The sequence below is a fragment of the Capra hircus genome, chromosome 4 (genome assembly GCF_001704415.2).
Source record: "Capra hircus breed San Clemente chromosome 4, ASM170441v1, whole genome shotgun sequence".
In the NCBI taxonomy this organism is placed as follows: Eukaryota; Metazoa; Chordata; class Mammalia; order Artiodactyla; family Bovidae; genus Capra; species Capra hircus.
Window position 1 is genome coordinate 53,747,625 of NC_030811.1, and position 26,416 is coordinate 53,774,040.

General features: G+C 43.4%; 1 protein-coding gene across 1 annotated transcript in view; it reads left to right on the forward strand.

Annotated features, from left to right (window-relative positions):
• Positions 1-26,416, forward strand: part of WIPF3 (WAS/WASL interacting protein family member 3) — an 83,762-nt gene that overhangs the window by 22,013 nt on the left and 35,333 nt on the right. The window contains exon 2 of the mRNA XM_018047101.1: positions 4,274-4,423. Coding sequence (XP_017902590.1) covers positions 4,331-4,423 — 93 coding nt within the window. The 5' untranslated portion in view covers positions 4,274-4,330. The remainder of the gene's footprint in view (positions 1-4,273; positions 4,424-26,416) is intronic.

A 26,416-nucleotide genomic window follows, 5' to 3' on the forward strand; every position in this document is an offset into this window, starting at 1 on the left:
AAAGTGCTAAGGATAGGGCCTGGCACATAGCAAGGGCTGTGTCAGGACTAACTTATCTTACTATAATCAAGAACAGCAATGTTCAAGAATTTATTTTATCCTGTGCTTTTTATTTCCCCTGCCCTATCCCCTGCTTCCTTTCCTACTCAGATCAACATGCCCCACTACCCCAAAAAGGCTAAATATTCTAGGAATTTTGTACTGTTGAGGGTGAGAGCACCAACTTCCACTTGCCCAATAGGTGGGCAGTCTTCACTGGGCAAGGTGGAGGGTGGGGCATGAGAGCTTCCGGGTGGGAAGGCCCAGGAGAGGACTCCACCCAGAGAGTTCGCTCTGAAACAGTGAGAAAGTGACAACAGAAAGTGACCACTTGTAAATCATTTTCACCATTACCTGGAGAGATTTTTTTAAAGTTCTTTGTTATTTTACTTATAGCTTTGGCAGTTTTACCGCATATTTCTAGAGAACCTCTTTGTGTGTGCCTTATATGCTCATGCACTCTTGGATTGTGATTTCCTGGCCGCGAAGCACCTTTGATAAATAAATGACTGATTGATAGAGTGTCAGGACCCTGCTGAAACCTTGATGTGAGAAATGAATGGCCTCACAGGGTTCTCCCACCTGTATTAGTTCAGAGGTGAGAAATCTCTCTTCGCTTTTCCCGACTTCATAACCAAAGAAACAAGGGGTTCAGTTGGACAGTGTCAAAACAGAAGAAGTTATGAGTACCCAGAGAACCTTATCTTCAGATTCCTATTCAAATATATTTTTAGAACCACCAAAAGACACTTTTGTCAAGTAGTAGCAATAATCCTTGCTTATATGTTAAAAAATAGTCACATTTTCTATTTGTGAACAGCTGTGATATGACAAACTATTCTCTGGGAGAAAAGTGATTATGACAAGAGCAACTAGTGTATAAAATTGTCAACCGTGAGTTATTTCTCTCTGAAATAATATTTATAATATAATTATATATATATATCATATACATATATAATATATATTATAAATAAATATCTTTAAATATATAAAATATATTTATAAATATAATATAATAATATTTGCTTATATGTAATAACATACATATTTAACTTTTTTAATATAAAAACATAGGCAAGCTCACCACTGTGACTGTGGACTCAGAGGTGAGGAAACAGTGGAAGGTAAGGTGTGGGGAAGCTGGGCCAACAGGAGAGAAGACCTGGGCCTGAAGCAGGAGAGCTCCCTCAGCTCTGCCTAATTGATATGCAATGGTTATGCAAGTCCAGTATTGACCAGATCTTCCCATTTTTCCCCCGCAAAGTCCCCATATCCAGATTTTCGCGTGAAACCCAATTTTGAAGTAAAACCAAATGAAAGCATTTTTGAAAACCAGTGGGTCAACAGAACATGTCTGCAGGTCATCCAAGGACCCACAAGATGCCAGAAGCCAACTGCTTTACAGGGAGCCGGTGAGGGGTGGGGCTGGGGCAGAAGAATTGATGCCTACTTAGTACAGGTGATGAACTTTCTCGTGTACCCTTCCCCCACCTCTCCCCTTCATTCCCTACTTGATCAATCTGTCTGTTCTCATTCAGAGAGAGAGAACTTTTTGGCCAAGTCAGTAACTTGACTGAAGCCACACAACTGGGAAAAAGCAGTGGCAGAAGTAGAGCCCAGGTCTGACGGTAAGGTCAGCACTGTGCCCCACAGTCAGAGTCTCGTGTGTTAACAGCGCTAGCTCTGTTCCATTTCCCACCGTCTCTGCTAACAGTGTTTGACTGTCTTACTTACATCTTGATGCTGTTTTTCAGGATTACTTCATGAGTTGGGAGAGAATATGAAAGCCTTTGAGAATCTGGCTTTTTTTATCCCAATCATTTTTAATACACTACAGAACAAAATGACATTTTTTAATGTATTGGGAGAGCACAAAGCATCAAAGAGCTCATGGGTACAGCCTGTGACTTCCTGGAGCTCTGCATTCTTAACTGTCAGATTTTAACAAATTATTCTCTAGATAACTGATTAATTATTATATCTGTCAAGAAAAAGCCTCCAGCACCATCAAGTGCTAAATGTAAAAATATGCTTTCATGTTAGAGCTTGAAAAATCATTCCTTTGATTTCAGCGAGACAGAAGCCCAGTGATACCTGGTCACTCTCAGATTTGTAAGGATAAACCTAGATGGAAAGCAAAGGATGCTAAGTTTAGGGAGGGGAGCACATGGAAGAGTTATACTTTCCTGTAGAAGGTCCTTTTCACCCAAGGGTCTCAGAAATACTTCAAGATCTTTGCAAGATGGAAGCAGAGAAGTAATATGATCTGAAGTATACCAAGTTAATAAAACAAATGCAGTTTTGAATCAGAAAGGACAAGGATCTTAGGAAGCTCTGATACTCTTTCTGAAACTTAGAAAGTATATGACCTCTCTGAGACAAAATTTGGTTCTTTATGGAAATGTCGTTGACATTTGACATGTCATTGACAACCACAGAATCATTGAAAAGGATTAAATAAAACAGCATACCTAAGTACCTAACACAGTCCTGAGTACGTATAGGGGATTCAAAAAGTTACACCAAAAAGGGGTCAGTCCTCATTATTCATGGATTCCGCTGTTTGCTAATTATCTGTTCTGTAAGCTTATCCTTCCTGCTTCATCATACCCAGGTTCCCAGCTGAAGTTGAACAAGGCAGCACTCTGCCTTCTGGTTACAACTTTCACCCTGTAAACAAGTGACCTGTTCACATTCTACTTATCACCATGTTTTTCAAAATGTTGTGCTTATTGTTGGTGATTTCGTTTCAGAGACACATGGGCATGAGTTTGATCCCTGGGTTGGGTAGATCCCCTGGAGGAGGAAATGGCAACCCACTCCAGTATTCTTGCCTGGGAAATTCCATGGGCAGAGGAGCCTGGCAGGCTACAGTCCATGGCTCTAAAGAGTTAGACATGATTGAGCAACTGAACACACACAAACACACACACACACATATACACACAGGCAAGAGTTACAAACAGTCTGTATGAAATAAGGTATCTTTAATGAGAAACACAAATATATAAAACAAAGTTATATGTTTATCAGCTGACAAAAATCTTGTGACCAGAGGCTCTCATAAGCCTAATGCTGTATCTTTCCTAGGAGCGGTGGTTCAGGTATTTACTAACTCAGTCTTCATGGCAACTATACCATGAGTAATGAAAATCAGCTCTAAACTTGTGGTTATGGGAGGGGGATAAAGAAGGAGGGGTAAATAGGAAGGTTGGGATTGACATATACGCACTACTATTAATATATGTAAAATAGATAACTAGTAAGGATCATGTTGCAAACAGTAAAGGCTGTTGGTAAATAAAAGCTAGAATACTATAAATGAATTGGGACTTTACATTGAAGAAACAGAGACACAGGCCTTGTTCCAGTCTTCCAGTGACTAGAAGGACAGAAAAACAAAATTACCCTTGCTTATGTCTGAGGTTTATTTCTGTTTCTAGATTTTAAAACATTCACAAAAATAAAAAAATAAAAATAAAATAAATAAAACATTCACAGACATATGCATGCAAACACATTCTACAGAGCAATGTCATATTTATCTGGAGATCAGACATCCTACAATATTAACTGTTTGAAACATAACCATATTTGCAGGATCATACCCCCAAAGCCCTCCATGCAGCAAATACCGGATATAAAGCCTTTGGGGAGAAGTGTCAGGCTCCCACCCAGATGATTGTATAGAACCAACAACAGAAGAACAGCAAGAAAAGTAACAGTGACAACAGAGAAGGAAGCAGGAAAATAGCTAATGCCCATGTAAGCCTGGCTGGAGGCTGGCAACCTGAGTAACCATTGAGCCTGCAACATTCAGAAAAGGTTGAATTTCATTCCATTTACTCTGCTTAGGAAAATGGGAGTATGTGCAGAATGTTTTTAAATTGCATGCAAAATGATAGATGTTTAATGCTTAAAGAGGTAGAATCTGTTACTTGAAATTGTTATGGAATGAAGTGTTGTTATTTATGTATTAACATGTTCTATTATATTGAGACATAAATAGCTACATTTTTTATCGGTTTTGTTGCCTAATTCTCTCTAAAATCTGGCTATTTCTTTCAGTCTCCAGCAGTAGACACAATGCCTGCCTCACAGTGGGCATTCTGTATTTTCAAGAATGAATGAATGGCAAGTGAATCAAACTACCATAAAATCCGTATGTCTGTGTGACGTGTGCATGGATAAAGGCATTCAAGTTTACAACTCTCCCTTTTCTCCTTTCCAGAGCAGAGACCATTCTCTCGGGACCATTCATAAGAAAGAGACACCCACGCCGTGACACATGCCGGTGCCACCACCACCACCTCCGCCTCCTCTGCCTCCACCTCCCCCTCCACTGGGAGCTCCTCCCCCTCCCCCACCGTCAGCACCACCGGTAAGACCTGTTTGGGTTTTTTTCTGTCTGTTTTACTGGAATATGCTTGAACAGATTTTAAATATTCAAAATCAGCCATCGCCCAGCTCCTCTAGGGCAGGTAGCATCTTAGGTAGCTAGCTGTATGGTGCCAGGGTCTAACTCCAAACCAGTCTGGCCACGTATTTCCCTCCCAGTTCTTTGGCAGCCCCCACCTTCTACCCTAGCATCCTCTGTAGATGTCTACATGATTTTTAATTCATGCTGCTCAATATAGGCTTCCCGAGTCTCCCTAATCAACTCTTCCATCTCAAGGGAAACCTCAGTTGAGAGGCTGCAATGAGTCAAGGAGGCATGCTCACATCAAGTCCCAGGTTGTGATCTGGATGTTGATAACAATAGCTTGGGCTTCAGCAGCCCGGTTCTGGGACGAAGAGGAGTGGCATATGAAATGCCACAACAAAATGTGCTAAAGGCATCCCCATGGACTTTGCCCACCAGGCTCCTCTGTCCATGGGATTCTCCAGGCAAGGATACTGGAGTGGGTTGCCATGCCCTTCTCCAGAGGATCTTCCTGAACCAGGAATCGAACCCTTGTCTCTCATGTCTCCTGCGTTGGTAGGCAGGTTCTTTACCCCACTAGTGCCACCAACATCTCTCAATGAAATCTCCCCACCTGCACAAGACTGAATTCAGTCTGTTTCAGTGTGTGTTGCTGATACTCTCTCTTGGTTTAATAGTTTGCTTTGAGTTTAGAAGGAGAGGCACTGCTACTAAGTCACTTCAGTCGTGCCCGATTCTGTGCGACCCCATAGACGGCAGCCCACCAAGCTCCGCCGTCCCTGGGATTCTCCAGGCAAGAACACTGGAGTGGGTTGCCATTTCCTCCTCCAAAGCATGAAAGTGAAAAGTGAAAGTGAAGTTGCTCAGTCGTGTCCGACTCTTCACAACCCCATGCACTACCTCCTACCAGGCTCCTCCGTCCATGGGATTTTCCAGGCAAGAGTACTGGAGTGGGTTGCCATTGCCTTCTCCGAGGAGAGGCACAGAAAGTGGTTATTTTGTTTTAGGACAGGCTGTCTCACCCTTAGCACCATGGGCACTTGGGGCCAGTTCATTTTGTTGGGGGGGCTGTCCTGTGCATTGCAGGTTGTTTAGCAGCATCCCTGGCCTCTACCTACTAGTCACACCCCCAGTTATGACCACCGAAAATGTCCCTAAACGTTGCCAAATGTTCCCTTGAGGGCAAAATCTTCTCGCTTTCCTTGCTTTTAGCAGAATGTTTGTGCTTAATGCTCAAACAATGCTTAAAGCAAGCCCTTCCTCAGAAGAAACCGCAGGGCACTTCTCATGCCCTCATCCTCCATCTCAGAGCCAGGTCTGGCACAAGAACCGCCGCTCCTGTTTTCAGTGGAAGATGAAAGATATGGGTGCCACAGCGATAAGGAGTGCAGAGGCAGGGCTGCCCAGGGGTGATGTGAGCCAAGTCACAAAAGCCAGGAGTAGTGCCTCACCTGCCACTCTCTTCCCCGCACCCAGGGTGCACTGCTCCCCTGATCCGCAGGTGGCCTGACCATGGGACTATAGGTTGTGAAGGGAGGGCCTGAGACCCTGCTGCACATACCAGCCATGGTGAGAACAAGGGTGTGCCTGAGGTCACAGGTCAGCCCATGACGTTAGCGTGGCACACTGACCATATCTGAAGCGCAGGGGCACAGACCTGCCTGAAACTTGTGCCTTGCCCTTGAAGACAGCAGAAAGAAAGCACATACATACTGTGAGTTGTATCTGAAAGCCCTCTGACCAATATAAAGAAAGAATAAGAATGAGTACTGAAGTTCCCCTGCTGAATTTGACACAAGGAAAGCATGGAATGGATAGTTCATTACTGAAAGAAACATACATAGAACTATAATATGGGTCTCACACAGACCTGCTGGACCTGAAGAAGCACAATTTAAAGTAACTTCAAATACCACAATGTACCCATAGACGTAGCTAGAATAAATAAATTTACCAAAACCTATATTGTTGGGGATTTGGGAAAATAAGCCCTTTTGAACATGGCTGAACAATGAAAGTGTTAGTCACTCAGTTGCGTCTGACTCTTTGCAACCCTATGGACTGTAGCCCTCCAGGCTTCGCTGTCTGTGGGATTTCCCAGGCAAGAATACTGGACTGAGTTGCCATTTCCTTCTCCAGGGGATCTTCCTGACCCAGGGATCGAACCCATGTCTCCTGTGTCTCCTGCACTGTGGGCAGATTCTGTGCTGGTGACATACAAATACTTAGGACTCAAATGTTAAGTGAGTCTTTCTGGAGTGTTCTGACAAAAAAACAACAAACCTGAATGTACCCCTTTTCCCCTGGCAATCAAGTAGTTTTGTTTTTGAGACTGACTCAAGAATTTAATCCTAAAGGAACCAAAAAATAATTTATACAAAGGATGTGCACAGCAAAGCAATTTATTCTAGTGAAAAATTAAACTGTAAATGGTTTGTGAGAATTAAATGAACTACATTGTCAAGCTGTTAATTAAAAATTACATTATGCCATACTGTTAATTAAAAGTTACATTTGTAACTTTGCTGATTATAGAAAGTAGATATGGAATGATGAGTTAAAAGCAATGCATATGTTTTGCACCATGAAATCAGCTATATATGTAGTAATAAAAAAGATCAGAAGAGAATTTTGAATGCTGATAGTAAAATTTTAAACTTCATTAGGGAATTCTTTTTCTTTTAAGATGCTTAAGTTCTTATAAACAAGAATAATTCTACATTTGGATAATTTTTTGCATTCCCTCTCTCATTTCTAAGTTGTTTTTGTTATGCCTCTTATGGAGGAGCTAATCAATTTAGGAGGAAAGTAGCCAAGTAAACTTAAATATTTTTAAAACACATCTTTTTACAACCTGGGAAAAATATTTACAATGGGAAAAATATTAGGCAAAGAATTAACAGTGTTAGCATATAAAGAGCTCTTATGGATCAATATGGAAAGATGAGTAGAAAAATGAGCCCAGGATATGACCGGGTAGGATAAATACAAATGTTTCAACCTCACTACAATTGAATAAACACAAGTCAAAATAATAAGAAGCCATTTCATATATCAGTTTGGTGATGGCACTTTTTAAATGTTGCCTGAGTGTTAGGAATCAGGCACTTCTCACTTTTTTTTTTAGTGGTTTATTTATTTACTGCCCCCCTTTCCCACTTATACACCCCCATCACACACAAGGCCGGATGACTTGATTTAAGAAGCCTGTGACGTGATGGATAGACTTTAGGTTCTTTTGGTTATAATGCTTGTTTACCAGGTAAGACACAAAGGCACTTATATATCAGGCACTTATTACTCTTAATAGGAGCAAAAATTGGTATAATTCCCTAAAACACAATTTGTTAATATAGATCAAATCCCTTTAAAAAGTGGTTGGACTCGATGACCTAGTTTTCACTTCAACTAATTCCCTTTAAGTAACTCATCATAGTATACAGAAGTATTTATCTATAGCATATTAATGAAAGTATTACTTATGATAGCAGCCAAAAAAAAAAACAATCTAAATATTTAAAACCAGAAGTTTCAATAAAAAATTATTATATAATCCACAAAATAGTATTCTAGGTAGCCATTGAAAATCATATCAAATTTACTTCATGACTTCCCATATAATGACTGACTCAGGTAAGGATCATGCATAAAACCTAAAACCACATAGTGGCAGGTTTGGGGAAATGGAATAAATGGAGAATCTCAAGTATAACTCACAGATTACTTCTAATTACAAAGGGGAAAATGTACCTTTGATATGGATCAAACTTAGTATCACCTGTCATTATTACAAGCCTTTTGCTGTGATGCATAAAGAAAAGTCATAGCATCACCCTGCAAACCTCATCAACCTGCCAAAAATGAGTGTTCTTTGAGTAGGCAATTAGACACATCCAAAATGTGGGACCTTCTACAATAGAGGCTGCCACCTAGAGCAGAGCCCATGGTAAAGTTTTAGTACAGCCCTCGAGCTAAGAATGGTGTTTACATTTTCAAGTGGTTGGAAAAAAATCAAAAGAAAAATAATGTTTCGTGACATGTGACAAATAGATGAAATTCAAATTTCAGTCAATAAATAAAGTTTTATTGGACCACAGCCATGCTTTTTCAGTTACATCTTGTGGCTGTTTCTATGCCACAGTGGCAGAGCACCAATTAAACAATTTGTTATTCCCCTTAAAAAGACTTCCCTTTTCCCTAGTTGGCCTGTGTTCTTAAAATTATAGTCAGTTATTATTGTTATATTTTGAATTCCATCAATAAAAATTTTTTGGAAATGAATGGAGTTTTTTGTTTTAATACTTACAGAATAGGCTTCCCAGGTGGCATAGTGGTAAAGAATCTGCCTGCCAAGCAGGAGATACAGGAGACACAGGTTCGATCCCTGGTTTGGGAAGATCCCCTAGAGAAGGGAATGGCAACCCACTCCACTATTTTTGCCTGGAGAATTCCATGGTCTGAGAAGCCTGGGAGGCTGCAGTCAATGGGGCTGCAGAGTCAGATACAAGTTAACGACTAAGCAGGGTTAGGAAATGGAGTTAACTCTTTGCAGGCAGTACTCAGGGCTTTAAAACATCTATGCGCATGGACCAGCATGGCAGATTTTATTATATGTCATCTTTGCAAGGAGGGGCATTTTGTGTGATATGTATGATCAGGCTTCACCTTAGCTCTGGAAGACCCAGGGATTGCTGCTGCTGCTGCTAAGTCGCTTCAGTCATGTCCGACTCTGTGCGACCCCATAGACGGCAGCCCACCAGGCTCCCCCATCCCTGGGATTCTCTAGGCAAGAATACTGGAGTGAGTTGCCATTTCCTTCTCCAATGCATGAAAGTGAAAAGTCAAAGTGAAGTCTCTCAGTCATGTCCGACTCTTAGCGACCCCATGGACTGCAGCCTACCAGGCTCCTCCATCCATGGGATTTTCCAGGCAAGAGTACTGGAGTGGGGTGCCATTGCCTTCTCCATCAGGGATTAGACCAAAGCTAAACATTTAATTTTTTCTCTCCCAACCTCTCATCTTTCCCCTTCACCTCTTCTCCTGGATGTGCATCTACTGGAAATGAGAAAAGGGCCGATGGGGCTTTCTGAAGTTCTGGAGCAGGCTCTAACTAAAAACTAGCCCTCTTCATCTGTTTTCCCATCTTTTCTTGCCCTGACTTCCCTGTCTTTCGAGCTCCATTCCTTTGTCTCATCCCATTGAGATCCAGTTGTTGTTGTTTAGTTGCTAAGTCATGTCCGACTCTTTGCAAACCCATGGACTGCAGCATGCCAGGCTTCCCTGTCCTTCACTGTCTTCTGGAGTTTGCTCAAACTCATGCGTATTGAGTCATGATGCCATCCAACCATCTCATCCTCTGTTGTCCCCTTCTCCTCCTGCCCTCATTCTTTCCCAGCATCAGAACCTTTTCCAGTGAGTCGACTCTTCACATCAGGTGGCCTAAGTATTGAAGCTTCAGCTTCAGCATCAGTCCTTCCAATGAATATTCAGGGTTGATTTCCTTTACAATTGACTGGTTTGATCTGCTTGCAGTCCAAAGGACTCTCAGGAGTTTTCTCTAGCACCACAATTTGAAAGCATCCATTCTTCGGTGCTCAGCCTTCTTTATGGTCCAGTTCTCACATCTGTGCGCTTCCCTTGTGGCTCAGCTGGTAAAGAATCCACCTGCAACGTGGGAGATCTGGGTTTGATCCCTGGGTTGGGAAGATCCCCTGGAGAAGGGAAAGGCTACCCACTCTAATATTCTGGCCTGGAGAATTCCATGGACTGTATAGTCCATGGGGTCGCAAAGAGTTGGACACAACTGAGTGACTTTCACTTCACTTCACTTCACTTTTCACATCAAAGCTATGGAAAAACCATAGCTTTGAGCAGACGGACCTTTGTTGGCAAAGTGATGTCTCTGCTTTTTAACATGCTGTCTCGGTTTATCATACCTTTTCTTCCAAGGAGCGAGCATCTTTTAATTTCATGGATGCAGTCACTGTCCGCAGTGATTTTGAAGCCCACAAAAATAAGATTTGTCACTGTTTCCACTTTTTCCCCATCTATTTGCCATGAAGTGATGGGACTGGATGCTAATCCAGTAACAATATCAAAATTGCCCACTTGGTACCTTGGCCCACTTACAATGGAATTATTGTTGTGTTGGTTACAGGATGTAACTTTTTAAAAGATCTAAAGAAAATGCAATGGATTTGATTTTTTAAATGCAGCAGGATTTTTAGTGAGCTTTTGTATTCAAATCTACTCTGGTCCGTTGGTAGTGTCCAAGAGGTAAGAATGAACTCCTTGAGGGCCTGTGATTTCTCTCTCTCTCTCTCTCTTTTTTTTTTTTTTTGTCTAACATTGTCTACAAGAGAGAAAGGGACTATACCTGTCTCTGACCAGCTGATAAATTCTTTGGCATGCAGTTGCCCAGGCAAAGCCTGACAGTGGGGTCATGGCCACAGCAGGTGTGTTTATTTTAAAAGAAAATTTGCAAATTTCTGTAGCATTATTTTCAATGTTGCTGTTCCAACTTAAAGAGTCCAAGGAAGAAACAGTAATCCTAGGGGAGACCTGTGTCTTCTTATTTAAAATCAAAAGGGAAACTGTCTTGATAATCATTTATTTTCTGTGAAAACCAAAACTCTAAGTAGAAAGACACCGTGGTGCCAGGTACTCCTCCGCCTGCCTTCCAGGGGTAACATTTAATTAACAGTGCTGGAGGGAAATTATATACAATGAGAAGCATATTGTGGCCCCTCACTGTTCTGTCCCCTCGTTACTCTATGCCAGAGTCCTTATTTGCATTCAGCAGACCCGGTGAGATAATTTTCCTCTGTGTAGTGCAAGGATTGCATGATTCATGGGTGCAGTAGACTTCCCAGTGTCAGAAATACCAGCTGAGGCTAACACTGGGAGGCTTTCCCACCGTCTCTAGGATGCAGGAGCTCATGTGGTATAAAAAACATGTCAGTCTGTGAAAGGAAATGTGGAAAATGGAACGGTATCTGAAACCTCAAGGGAGGCTCTTTTGCAGTTTTGTTTGCTGTGGTTTAAGAAAAAGGCAGAGGTCAGGGGCCCTAGGTGGAAACAGGCTCAGTAGAATTGCATACCCTGTGTTCTGGAAAAGGTAATTTGCATGTTGACTGGTGCATTTAGAATAATGAGAGGCTTAAAAATCTTAAATACTGTCACTCAGATTCTCCTGACACTCTGGCACTTTGATTAGTGTCACTAATGAGGGATTGAGGATGTTGGTTTACCCAGGGTGGACAGTCGCCACGGGGACAAGGAAAAGGCTTGTGCAGGAGGCCAAACTATTAGGATAGTATCCAGTTGGTATTCGGTCCCTGCTTAACAGCTTGCAAAAGTACACGTTTGTCTTCAAGTTATTTTAAGGACATGATTCTCCCTTTCTCCTCTGTCTGTTTGCACCCTTAAGCAGTAACATGGCTTCAGTGAAAAACGGAGGCCGTCTGCAGCAGATTTACTTGGTCTGCGAGAGAGGTGTGGCAGGACCCGTCACTCATACTTCTAAAGGGCCATTCAGGACAGTATTTTAATATGTTTCTTTTTCACAACTGTCAGGTGGGAGGGGTGGCAAGAAACAAAGGAGAAGCCTGCAGTGGGGTTCTAGAGGCAACGATTGTCCGTGCAGAATGCCTTGGCAAGAAAAGCCTGCGAGGGCTCGTTAAAGGTCTTTATCAAATTTCACAGGTGCCCAGGAGCCTCAGCCACTCTCACGCAGCATCTGAGCCAGGGTGTATGGCAAGAAGCAGCCATGCGCTGTTAGGCCAGAGGGCAGCCCTTGAAACCCTCTGCCATCTCAGTAGCAGCAATCACTAGCCTACAAACCGGAGCTTCATTTCACACTGGAATCTGCTGGCTCTTTGCCTTTGAAATCTTTTACAAGTACAGTGTAACTGTTCCTAGAAAAACTGCCGATGAATCACTCCCCCTACCCAGGGGTGTCTTTTCATACGTTCACTGTTGTATGGAGGAGAGCCACCATGGTTTGGTGTACCTGGGCTCTTGGGGGCCACGTACCCCTTTCCCCAAACTGCTTTTTCCTTTCTTACCATAAAAGGGAAAAAACGACCGATTCCAGGTTATTGCTGGCAATCGGATATCCAGCCCTGACCTGGTTGAGAAAGCTGTAAGCCAGTGGCAACGGGTGTTGGGACCCTCCCAGCAAAATACCAAGCACTCACTTAACATGGATTATCTAGGTTTGGGGGAGCTTCCTAGCTGGTGCAGTGGTAAAGAATCTGCCTGCCAATGCTGGAGACACAAGAGATGCGGGTTCGATCCCTAGGTGGGGAAGATCCCTTGGAGAAGCAATTGGCAACCCACTCCAATATTCTTGCCTGGAGAATTCCATGGACAGAGGAGCCTGGTGGGCTACAGTCCATGGGTTGCAAAGTGTTTGACACGACTGAGCACACACGCACACACATGTTTATAGCAATCCAATGAGATGGGATGATAGCGCCCTTTTGCGGATGGGAAAACGGAGGCACCGAGAGACCTCCAAGGTGCCCAGTGTCATATAGCCAGTAAGGGGCAGAGGCTGGATTCTTCCCCAGGTCTCTGAATGCCTTGCTGCTCTGGGCCCTGTTGCTTCCAAATGTGTGTACAGGTGGAATAAGCAGCGATTATAGCATCCAAACTTATGTGGCGTTTACTGTATGCTTTGTGTTATTCTAAGGTGCTTAGCACATAATCGAGTTAATCCTCGCAGTAACACTTTGAGGCAGGTACTATTGTTATTCTCAGAGTTAACTAAGGCACGGAGGGTAAGTGGCTTAGCCCGGATCACACAGCCAGTCACTGGCAGAGCCGTGGTTTGCACACCAGCAAAATGGCACCAGAATCCCTCTTCTGAGCCATGAAACCAGCTGCCTGTGATGCAGACCTTCTCAGGGATACCACCACCTCTTGAATCTAAGAGCTAGGAAGTCCTAGTCTCCCATTCTCACACCTAAGACAGAGCTCTTGGTTTCTCCCTGTATACTCAAGCCTCCTCCCTAAGATTGCTCTTTTTCTTTTTCTTGCCTTTTTTTTCTTTATGGTTCCATCATTTCCCCTCACTTGCTTATTGGTTTTTTCTCCTTTTTAGCAGAAAAAGCATGTTGCAAGCTACCCTCTGAGTAAAACCCATGGTTTAAAAGCAGAGAATCAACTTTAGAGGCAGGTGCAACGCAAAGGAACTCAGTTTGGTCTTGTCATTAGTTTACAGCTAGGCTCTTTATGGGCTCAGGAAACGGGTCTCTGGGAATGCTGCTAGGCACACAGTGGACACACTGAATTCAGCGACCCAAGACTGTCCTTAACCTTGACCAAGCTGCCATGCAAATTTACTGAGCTTTTGCTGCCCAGGATTACTCAGTGTCTGCTTCTGAAGAGTTTAGAGCCTGAATCCGGAGATGACTAGGCTTTCAGGGCTTCCTTGTTGACTCAGTGGTAAAGAATCTGCCTGCAGTGCAGGAGACATGGGTTCGATCCCTGGGTGGGGAAGATCCCCTGGAGACAGAAATGGCTACCCACTCCAGTATTCTTGCCTGGGAAATCCCATGGAGAGAGGAACCTGGTGGGCTACAGTCCAAGGTGTCTCAGAGTCGGGCACGACTTAGCAACTAAACAACAATAACATGTCACAGAAGTGCTGAAAGTACAGTGGATTATTCCCAGACCAAAACTTTGTCCCTTGCCTTGCTTCTGCACTGTGTATTTCCTGCATATAAGGTCCTTGACGTCTCATCTTTAAAGAGCCCTTGTGCCCTCTGCATTAGTCACCATTTTCCTAAGCTTACTTCTCTGAGCATCGGGCACTGGATGGGTCTTGCTAATGCTTTGGGTTCTCTCCTGAACAGATGAAACAAGGGATGAAAGGAGCCAGTGAGCAATTAGTGATTGACTCTGAGACAGGGAGTCTGTGCCAAGGTCAGTTCAAGGCACACAGTAGGCACTCAATATCTAGCATAACTTCCTGAACTAGTGAGTTGAGTGAAGATATTGTAATTCACAAAGCAAACTCACTGTGAACTAACCAACCAATACTTGACATCTTCCACCTGTGTAACCCTTCAAAGCCAGATGCATTCCATGTCATGTCCTGTCAGAACACCATCAACACATTCGCATGTTACCAAGAATATTTTGTAAAGCAAACTCAGTTAGATCAGAATTAACACATTCAGGACTAGCACAAGTTAACACCTGGGTTTTATTTCTAAAGTCATAAAATGTCCTTTGGCACAATCCACCCCATTCTAATTTGTTATTGTTTCTAAAAGAATAGACTTTGGACCTTGGCTTTACATAAAGACTTTTTAAAAAACTCACGGAAAGCAACACAGTGTACCCAATCTTGGACATGGTAATAATAGATTCCTAATTGAATAAGGTCTGTTCCCAGTGCAGGAGTGTGAATGTGTTTTCAAGCTGGTGTAGGCAGGATTCCGCCTGTACCACAGATAGCATTTAAAACACAAAGGTGAAAAGCATGTCAGTTCCTGTGTCATCATCCGTTCAGCCTTCAGTGAGCCAGACTGTCAGTTTCAATAGGGATCACACGATGATGCAGTGTGGTGTGTTCCTTCAAGCACAAAAACAAAGGCATGTGGGCTGTAGAGTCCTACAGCTTGGAAACTGAATCTGTGCTGTGTCATTTATTAGCTCCGTGGTGTCTAGCAAATTATCAAGCAACTCAGAACCTCAGTTTCCTCATCTGCAAATGGGATAATAACTGCTACTTCCTAGGGATCAGCCCCTAGAGTGGAAGCTCCAGAAAGGGAGGGATTTTTGTCTGTTTTGCTCAGTGTATCGTCAACCCCTGAGCAATGCCTGCATGTAGTAGGCAGTCATCATGTATGTATTGAATGTACAAATCTGGGGTTGTTGTGAGGTTCTAATGAGATAACAAGAGAAGCTGTTGTTTACCCAGTGCCTGCTTAGTAAACGACAGCTACTCTTATCACAGGGACCAGGAAACAGCTGGGCAAGTAATCAAATCTGGGACAAAGTTGAGGCCAGAGGCTCCCGTGGTTAGTGCTGCAGGAGGTCAGAGACCAGCGGTCAAGATCAAGGCTGGAAGCCTGAGCTTTTCAAAGTAAGGAGTCATGCCAGCAGTCTGAAAAATGTCCCCAAATTGGAAGGCCAAGGTTACCGCTTCTAGGTTTCAGGGGTTCCAAGTTCATGGTGCCTGGTACCTACCTACCCTTATCACATGATCTGAAGAGCTAGCTGAGTGATCTGCCTTCTCTCCTCTCCTGGGCTCACACTGTGTTGAGTGGCCTGAGTCCATAGGGTACCAGCATGAGGCACCTGGACTCACCCACAGATTAGAGCACTGAGCCCTCGGCTGTGGGATCACAGCTCTGATCACGGCATTCGTGGTGATCAGGTGTGTGTGGAGGCCCGAGCGTGGAAGATGTGTCCTATAGGAGCCACTCCAGTGAAATAAATGGCAGCCTGATTCAAATATTTTAAACATTTAGAGGAGGCTCTGTTTTCTCAGCTGCTGTTTGGTTTGTCATTTTATTAGCAGTTTTCGTAGTAGCAGGCCAAGAGGCTGCCTAAGGGCAGGGCACATGTTTCCCTGGAAGGCTTAATGGTGATGCTTGTGCAGGGATTCTAGATGCCCTGCCTCTGAGCACCTATCTAAAGCAAACACAGATGTTCTTTGGGCTTTGGGGCACCTCAGGGATGCTGAGATTCAAATGCTATGGCTTGGCCTTTCTCTTTGTGGCCCAAACTTTCATTTAAAACTCTATTGAAATATTAATATGTCTCACTATGATTATATATTTTTTATTTTCCCTTTTATATCTTCTGATTTTTGCTTTATGTATCTTTGTTTTTTTGTTGTTAAGGTGTCTAATGGTTTATGATATATATCTTCTTTGTGAATTGAACCATTTATCGTTAAAAATATTCATCTTTGTTTCACTTTTTAAAAATCAGTGAATTAAAAAAAAAACTCTGTTCTAGTTTCTCTTCAGATCATATAAATCTTTCACCTTTATAAAACTCTACTGTTAGACCAGGAGAATTTGAACACTGGTGGGATATTGGTTGACATGAAGAAATTATAATTAATTTTATTTGATAATATTGTTGCATTTTAAAGAGCATTTTTCTTTGATATCATACAGTGTTGGACATATGTTTTTTAAACTTATTTAGAATGTAGTTTTTTTTGTTTTTAACAAGCAGGGGTTTGGAGGGAAAAGCAGGTTAGGATAAAGATAGAACAAGGCTGGCTGTGCGTTGATAATTGTTGAAGCTGGATGATGGTACATGGGGACTCATTCTATGATGCAGATTTTCTATATGCTAATGTTCTATAATAAAAAAAATTTTAATGAACATCAGCAACCTCAAAATATGCAAAGTAGAGATGATTTAACAGAACCAAGGAGGGAATTATGTAGCACGCTTTCACTAATTCCAGTGGATGCTTGAGATCAAATAGTATATGGTTTTTAAAAAATATTTATTCATGTATTTATTTGGCAGCATTGGGTCTTTGTTGCATCATGTGGGATCTTTCACTGGGGCACATGAACTCTAGCTGTGGCACCCCGCTGCTCCAGGGTGTGTGGGATCCTGGTTCCCTAACCAGTGAACGAACTTGCGTCCCTTGCATCGCAAGGCAGATTCCCAACCACCAGCAAGTCCCAGCTGTTTAATTGTTAAAAAGTAAGATTTATGGAGGCATAGAATCCGCTTAAAATTACCTATGTTGCCTCCTTCCGCCATATAATCTGGTTCCTGGTTTTCTAGAGATTCATGTTAAGGCTTTAAACACCACTACCAGCAGAGGTGTCACCTCTCATCATTGAGTTGATTTATGGAATTTTTTTTTCCTTCTGAGATTTAGAATTGCAGCAGGTGACTTAAAAAAATTTTTTTTCAAATTAATTTTATTTTTGTATTTATTTTTAATTGGAGGGTAATTATAATATTGTTTGGTTTCTGCCCCACATCGTCATGAGTCAGCCATAGCTATGCATATGCCTCCTCCCTCTTGAGCCTCCCTCCTGCGTCTTACCCCAACACTTAACTTTGAATTTGAATGTCAGGGAAGCTGTGAGGCTGGCAGCTACTATCTCCTTTGCTACTTTTTATTGAAATAAGCCTTGAGATCTAACTCAAACACCAGATAACTAACAATGGTTTGTAAAACTATTGCCTGTACTGTCCTCTGCCCAGGTGCAAGGACACCCAGTATTCAGCTGCTGTTTTCTCCTCAGACAAAGCACAGAGGACGTGGTGGGAATTATTGAAGCAAAACTTTTCCAGGTGGCAACTCTTCCCAACACCGAGGTCACCCAGATATGGAAAAATGTTCACCTTCAGCATTCTCTCCTGGCTAACACAGTGGTTGTCTTCGGAAGGATTGCAGAGGATGGTGAGGGAAAACGACCTTTAAAACTCACTCTGAGGCAAAACCTTTGGCCTTGGAGACAGCTTGGGAAGTATGTTATGGCTTTAAAAACAAAAACAAAAAACAAAAAAATCTTGTGGGTTCCTGAGTAGGTGACCAGCTCTTCTCAAGAGATCACATCTTAGGCACTCAGGGACTATTTTAAACCTCATGACTGTGAAATACAGATTCTCTTTTTTACCCTTTTGGCATTGCAGACTGTCAGATTTTCTGGCAGATATTATTGGTTTGACTGGAAGCGGGGGAAAGTACAATAATGCTTGTACTCAGATCTATAACAGGGGGGAAGGCTCAGCACACAGGGCACAGCCCACTCCTGTAGCTCAGGGGCCCCTCCTGCAAACACAACTGAGGGCTGGTAAATGAGTAAAAGTGGTAAATTTTGACCACTAATTCATAACTATCACTAAAAATGCTCACCAAAAGTACATTGTTGTATCCAATAGTAAGTATTAAAAAAAAAAAAGAAGCCGGTTGTTAAGGGAGAAAGACTCACTGGAAACGTGCTCTGTCTTTGCTCACTTCTTCAAAGGCCATCACGGAGATCTGGACCCACCCCTGGGAGCGCAGCACCCTCCTTCCCCCCCTGGAGAATCGCTGCAGACAGCTAGGGTGGAGTTGGGGAAAAGGGGAAAGTCACAGCAATAATAGTGATGATCCCAGGTGGGGGTTAGAACACAGGCTCTAGGGAGAATCCCAGGAACCACTGAGATCCCATATGAAAACTCGAAACACGCAACAGCACGTGCGTCCTTCCTTTAGCTCTTAGGTGGAATGAATGGACCTGTGGCAGCTGTATTTGGATGCATTGTTCTAGAATGTGTCACTTTAAGGCCAGGAGAACCAAGACCAGCCAGGGTCACCCAAGCACCCAGGTCCCTAACCCTCTGCTTTGATGTCCAGAGTACTAACCCTCGCCCCACCCCCACCTGCTGTAACTTTCTGTGTGTTGTCATCACCTTCTAGGTGATGGGCCCCTTACCTTCTTAATTTCAGGAATCAGGGCATTTCACCAAACCTCTGGTTCTCTTTCCTGCCAAATGCAGTTGTCCATTATCACGTACTTGGGGTTTCTGCCTTAAGGTTGGGAGGACAAGCCTGGAAAAAAGAAAGAATGCATTAAAAGTCACTTTTTGGCATGGACGCTTTCCCAATAGCAGTTAAAATCGTGCGTGCGTGCTCAGTCGCTTCAGTCGTGACTCTTTGCAACCCTATTGACTGTAGCCTACCAGACTCCTCTGTCCATGGGATTCTTCAGGCAAGAATACTGGAGTGTGCCCTCGGGGATCTTCCCAACTCAAGGATCGATCGAACCCACATCTCCTGCGTCTCCTGCCACTGTGCTCGAATTCTTTACCCCTGAGCCGCTAGGGAAGCCCACTTAAAATAGTGAAAGTGAAAGTTGCTCAGTCGTGTCCGACTCTTTGTGACCCCGAGGACTGTATAGTCCATGGAATTCTCTAGGCCAGAACACTGGAGTGGGTAGCCTTTCCCTTCTCCAGGGGATCTTCCCAACCCAGGGATCGAACCCAGGTCTCCCGCATTGCAGGCAGATTCTTTACCAGCTGAGCCACAAGGGAATTAAAATGGTGCTTCTGTTTTATCATTCAAAACTGTGATCCTCTAACATACTGCTGCAAACAGGTTGACAGTTGAATGAAGACCTTCCCATGGAGTCACTCTTTCCACACCCTCTGTGAGAAAGAGAAGATGATGGTCTAACTTGAGGTTTCCCTAAAAGCAGACTCGGAGACAAAGGTTTGGATCTCAAGTAGTTTATTTAGAAGGTGATTCCTGGAAGCTCTGGCAAGGGAGTTAGGAAGCGAGGTAGTGGAAGAAAGAAAGCTGTGGAGAGTATGTGGGAAATCGGGCTGCCTCCTGGCAAGAAAACATGCCAGCCTTGCCCTGTTTGGTGCCTGGGCTTGGGTGCTGCTTCAGAAATTCACGTTCAATGAATGAGAGTGCACCCTCTCTGGTGCTTGCTGGTGACACCAAAGCTCATATTAAACAGCCAGGCCACCTGCTGGTGGTGACATCAACATAAGAATTTTCAATGTTGCACCAGAGATGCGCTTTTCCCAGAAATTTCTCTGTATTTATAGAACACTATTCTGAGGCCCTCAAAAGAATTCTCAGCTGTGGCTCAGTTCTTTGGTCCTCAGTGAGATGAAATTGGAAGCTAAAATATGCAATGTGGCATTCCCATGTGTAGTATTAACATTTACCAGTAATTATCAGTATTAATGTTTCATTATGGATAATACTATGTGACAACAAGTGGGCTAATTTTAATACCTGTTTGACCTTGACACACTGTTATCACGCTGCTGCTGCTGCTGCGTCACTTCAGTCGTGTCTGACTCTGTGTGACCCCGCAGATGGCAGCCCATCAGGCTCCCCCGTCCCTGGGATTCTCCAGGCAAGAACACTGGAGTGGGTTGCCATTTCCTTCTCCAACGCATGAAAGTGAAAAGTGAAAGTAAAGTCACTCAGTTGTGTCCGACCCTCAGCGACCCCATGGACTGCAGGCTCCTCTGTCCATGGGATTTTCCAGGCAAGAATACTGGAGTCGGGTGCCATTGCCTTCTCCGACTGTTATCACAAGTCAAGGTCAAATCCGGTGTCCTGTTTTACAAACAAGCTCAGGCCCTTTAAGACGTGCAGAAGACCTCGAAGCAGATGAAGCAACTAAGCTGTGTTGCTTGTTCACACTTACAAAGTTCTTTTTGGTAAGTGTAAGAGACACTCAGTAGTAGGAAGTGGTTGATGGTTAAACAGCCTCGACATCAAGTCATACACAACATGTTATGGGCTGAATCGTGTCCCCCTCCAAACTCACATGTGACTGATAGGGTGGGCTTCCCAGGTGGTGCTAGTGGTAAAGAACCCGCCTACCAATGCAGGAGACTCGAGTTCGATCCCTGGGTCAGGAATATACCCTGGAGGAGGACTCTTCCAGTATGCTTGCCTGGAGACTCCCATGGACCGGGGAGCCTGGCGGGCTACAGTCCATACATTCACAAAGAATCGGACGTGACTGAAGCTACTTAGCACGCATGCACACAGGGTTAACGCGTGAAGATACAGGAGGACATTCTCACTTGCAAACAGAAGAAATCAAGCCTGCCCACACCTTGACCCTGACGTTCTAGCGTCCAGGACTGTGAGAAAGTAAATTTCTATTGTTAAGTCACCCAGGCTGTGGTTCTTTGTTACAGCAGCCCCAGGAAACAAGTATACACAGTCTGTGTTAATAGGAAGGGACAGAAACTGCTCACTGGCTCCCTCAGCTCAGGGATGCCCAGCCTCTATCCTCTCTGCTCCTCCACCATGCTAGGAGGAAAGGTCATTTAGGGCAAATCTAGTTCCAAAGTCAGCCCTCCCCAAACCGAGGGCTGCATCTTGCATCCTCACTCCCTGCTGTGTAGGCACATCCTTTCCCCCAAGGTTTTACACTTTTTTTTTTGGTCTATTTTGTTCTAACTTTTTCTGTTTTATCTTATTTTTGTCTACTATTTAGAATATGCAGAATTTCTGATTAGCAGGGGCCTTCTGCTCCTAAGACCTTGTTTAAAGACGTCTGCGTCTAATGACATTAAACTGCTGAGTGGACTGCAGGAGTAATGCATTTCAGAACCAATGAGCAGATAACTTCTATTTCTAGAAGCTTATATGGAGAGTGGTATTTAGTCCTTACCCCCTTAGATTGTTTTAGCAATCCATTATAGGACTGTCTTTCAACCATCACAAAGCAAATCGCTCTGCTCAAAGGCCACACAGCAGCTGTTGACTCCCTTCTTGGAACCTTGTTGTTACTGATTCTTGCTGGAATAATGGGGCCCAGTTATGGCTGGAGTGGACGGGTAGACCCAGGGTAAGCCCCACCAGTTCTTAACAGAAAATGGGTTTGTCCCCTTGGACAGAAGATAGATGAGGTGGGATTCATATCATGTAAGAACTTCATAGTCAGTGTTAGAAGTTTGAGAAATGCTTTATTTCTTTTTTAACTTTAGTTACATTTCATTAGTAAATCTTAAAATCTACTGGTCAGTAAGCATAAATTACTCTAATGTCTGGGATGTGTTTTTGTTTTTTGCAAATCATTGTGCTAGGCTGTGAGATCCCCAAAATCAGTAGAGTCCTTTGGTCTCTACTTTCAGATAAAACACATGAAGAGATAAGAACATAAAGTAATATGTTTTACTGCAGCAAGGACGAAAGAGTGTAGATTAACCAGAACTGAATGATAACAGACCATAATCATTGAGGGATTGGGTTAAAAAAGCTGCCTTTCTCATCAGAGTGGAAAACAGCGCAGGCGATGCCCAGGCACTCACTCCAGGTGCTTGTGAGTGCTTCCACGCCCCTCCGTTTTGCATCCTGGGAGCCTCCCTCGCTTCACCCTTGTCCTGGCTCTGTGACAAAGTGCAATTAAACTTCACTTCCTGGTAACCCAGCATTTCAGAAGCTAAATCAAGTTGTCTCTGTTTTAAAAAGAATCGTGACACCATTTCCCCCCATTATTTGAGAAAAACACAAAAATGAATTTCTTCTTCTTGATTTTTATTTCATCATGTTCTACCTCATTCCACAAAAAGTTGGCACAGCCATTGTTCAAAATTCTGCTTTCACAAACGTTTTTAAAACCCTTCTCACAGTACTTGGCTTCTAAGATTTTTTTTTTTCTGGTTTATGAAGTATCTAATTCATTTGTTAAATCAAAAAGTTCTATACAGATGTCCACCAATTCAATTATAAAACACACCTTTCAGGTCTCCCACTCCTATTGACCACTGGTGTCATCTGGAGCATCCACTATTCCCTGAACCCCTCCACCCTATGACTTTGATGACTAGAATGCTTTATTATGATTTTCTTTAAAATATTTCTATATAAGTACTAGAGTGTATCTGTGTGTATATTCACGTGACTTGGTTTTTTCTTTCTGTGTGTGGGTCTTTTACTTTTTGCTGTGCTGTGTCTTCACTGTTGCGTGTGCTATTCTCTAGCTGCAGTGAGAGGGGGCTCCTCTCTTGCTGCAGTGAAAGGAGGCTCCTCTCTCGCTGCAGTGAGAAGGGGCTCCTCTCTCGTTGCAGTGAGAAGGGGCTCCTCTCTCACTGCAGTGAGAGGGGGCTCCTCTCTAGTTGCAGTGAGAGGGGGCTCCTCTCTAGTGCGGTGCAGGCTTCTCATTGCTATAGCTTCTTTGTTGACTCTAGGTCTTGCAGGCTGCAGTAGTTGCAGCACGTGGGCTCAGTAGTTGTGGCTCCCAGGCTCTAGAGCACAGGCTCAGCAGTTGTGGGACACAGGCTCTGTGCTGCTTCCCAGCATGTGGCATCTTCCTGGACTGGGGATTGAACCCATGTCTTCTGTATTGGCAGGCAGATTCCTTACCACTGAGCCACCAGGGAAGCCCATGACTTTTTAATAGATTGTTTTTTTAAAGTGGTTTTAGGTTCACAGAAAATACAGAGAATTCCCTTCTCCTTCCTGCCCCGACAGAAGCACAGTCTCCTCCTCTTTCAACATTAGATTTTTCATCAAGATTTAAACTCTGTGGTTTGTTAAAGGTTCCTTATCTTTAAAACCATCCCTTTGATAATGTTGTTACTCAAAATGAACAGCATAAATACCAAAGATTAGTGGAATTTAAAAACTGCAATTAAAAATGTGTGTTAGTCGCTCAGTCATGTCTGACTCTTTGCAACTCCATGGACTATAGCCTGTCCATGGAGTTCTCCAAGCAAGAATACTGGAGTGGGTTGCCATTTCCTACTCCAAATTAAAAATATTTATGTAGTAATTTTTTATTATCTTACATTCATATAATATAGTCATATTTTCTGCCAGTACAAGTATTATTGGAATAAAATGGAATAAATGGACCATCAGGGAAGTCCCATGTTTCACATTCTGATGTGCATCTGTCCTGCCCGTGTAAGTCCCTTTAGGCAGAAATCACATCTTAATCAACCCTGCCAGGGTTCAGCACAATGCCTTCAGTAATAAACACTCCCCAAAATTCACTGAAATAAAATTTGTTATTTAATCTGAAAATGCAATGTGAATTTAAAATAAAACAACTATTTTTGTCGTGAGAATCACAGAAGGGGCCTGCCAGGGCACCCAAGTGTGACTCATACAATATACTCACTAATGACACTCCTTGTATATTTTTAATAAAACGGGGCCACCTCAAACCCTCCCTTAAAAATGCTGTAGCATCAGAGATCAGAGAAGTAGCTGGCACATCTACCAAGTGCATTAAAGGCAGTTCATGTTTGTTGATCCTACTGATACTCTGTGCCTGAAAGAGTCTTGTGACTTCCAGATGCTTCATCATCTGAACAGACTTCAGCCTGGAAGAAGAACAGCTGCTATCACTGGTACCAGTAGCCTGGGGGTCTTTAAGTGGCCTTTCCCTAAGCAGGACTGGAGCCCCTTCCTTAGGGCAAGGGGTTGACTTCACGGGGATGCCAAGCAGGCAGCAATCCATCAGTGCAGAGGAAGGACAGTAGACAGGGAGATATCTCAGTTTGCAAAAGCAGCGGTTGCACTGCTCTGATTACACGGAACCTCAATCCACAGGCCTACCTTTAGGAGATGTAAGACCACAATGCAGTTAAGCAAAGTGAACTAAAAATACCCCCTGCTTTTTTCTGTTATAATTCACTTCCTCAGATGATGGGCCTGATCCATTTAAGCAGAATTCTTTCCCTGTCATAACCGTCATAAAGATGTTTTGAGGATTATTAAGAACAATGAAAGTCTACATTTCCTCTTGATTCGTTGCAGCTGTCATGACCTTCTATTTCCGCTCTCCTCTAGAATTGCTGGCATTCAGTGAAACAGATGCTACAGTATTTTTAAGGGAGGGTTTGAGGTGGCCCCGTTTTATTAAAAATATACAAGGAGTGTCATTAGTGAGTATATTGTATGAGTCACACTTGGGTGCCCTGGCAGGCCCCTTCTGTGATTCTCACGACAAAAATAGTTGTTTTATTTTAAATTCACACTGCATTTGCAGATTAAAGAACAAATTTTATTTCAGTGAATTTTGGGGAGTGTTTATTCCTGAAGGCATTGTGCTGAACCCTGGCAGGGTTGATTAAGATGTAATTTCTGCCTAAAGGGACTTACACGGGTAGGACAGATGCACATCAGAATGTGAAACATGGGACTTCCCTGATGGTCCAGTGGCTAAGACTCGGAGCTCCTCATGCAGGGGGCCTGGGTCCAATCCCTGGTCAGGGAACTAGATCCCACACGCCACAACTAAGAGTTCAGATGCTGCAACTAAGACCCAGCACAGCTAAGTGAATAAGTAAATATTTTTTTAAATGCTATGAAACATATGATCTCAGCAACTCTCATCAGAGTTTGTCTTAAGGAGAGACCTGTCTTTGGGGACCTATCTTTATAGTCTGTAAAGAGGTGGGATCGGGCGTGGAGCTTGAGGGCAGGAATGAAGTAGAAAAAGAATGACTAGAGTGACTAAACCGCACCACTCGAAGCAAGGGGAAGAATTTGCTTTGTTCCTAAGAGGCTGAGCAGAGGGAAGGTACAGTTAAGACAGTGAGAGAGAGGAACCAGAACACTGATTTGAGTGGGGGACTCTGAGCCAGTGAATCCTCCTGTATTGGAATGATGAGCGACCATATGAGGCCCAGGGGTATCCAGTGCTCAATGCGGAGCTGCTGCCTGGAATCTGGAAGCAAGTGTGCCCATGAGGCATACACGGCCTTGAAACCGTAGAACTCTTTGGGAGGCTTTGGAGAGTCCCAAGGGCTTCAAGAATGGCTCTGAGCCAGTCTCCTCTAGATCTCCAGGGCTCAGGAAACCTCAGCCAATATCTGCATATCTGGGTTAAACATGTAAAATGTATGGCTATTATACAGTAAGTAAATGCAAGAAATTAATTCTGACTTGGTTTAATCTAGGCGTCTCTGGAAGAGGCTTTATAGCTATGCCTTGAAAGATAGATGAAAGTGATTTTTTTCTAAAGAAAGGCTCCTTTTTTAATTAACTTACTCATTTTCTATATGTTTTGGCTGTGCTGGGTCTTGGTTGCTTTACATGGGCTCTCTCTAGTTGCGACGAGTGGGGGTTACTCTTTGTTGTGGTGATCAGCCCTCTGACTGCAGCAGCTGCTCTTGTTGCAGAGCACAGGCTCCAGGCACTTGGGCTTCAGTAGTTGTGATGCATGGGCTTAGTTGCTCCGTGGCATGTGGAATCTTCCTGGACCAGGGACCAAACCATCCCCTGCATTGACAGGCGGATTCCTATCCACTGCACTACCAGGAAAGTCCCAAGATGAATGGGATTTTGACTGACAGAGTTGGAAGAAAGGGGCATACCATCCAGAGGAGTCTTTAACTTGAGATAACAAGTACGTGACCAATTCAGGGGCTGCAGAGCTGGGCCAGGTGGCTGGGATGTAAAATGTGTGGGGTAGAAGGTTGAAGCATGGACTGTAGTCAGTGCTCATAATCTTTATTTCGGAGTCAACAAGGGAG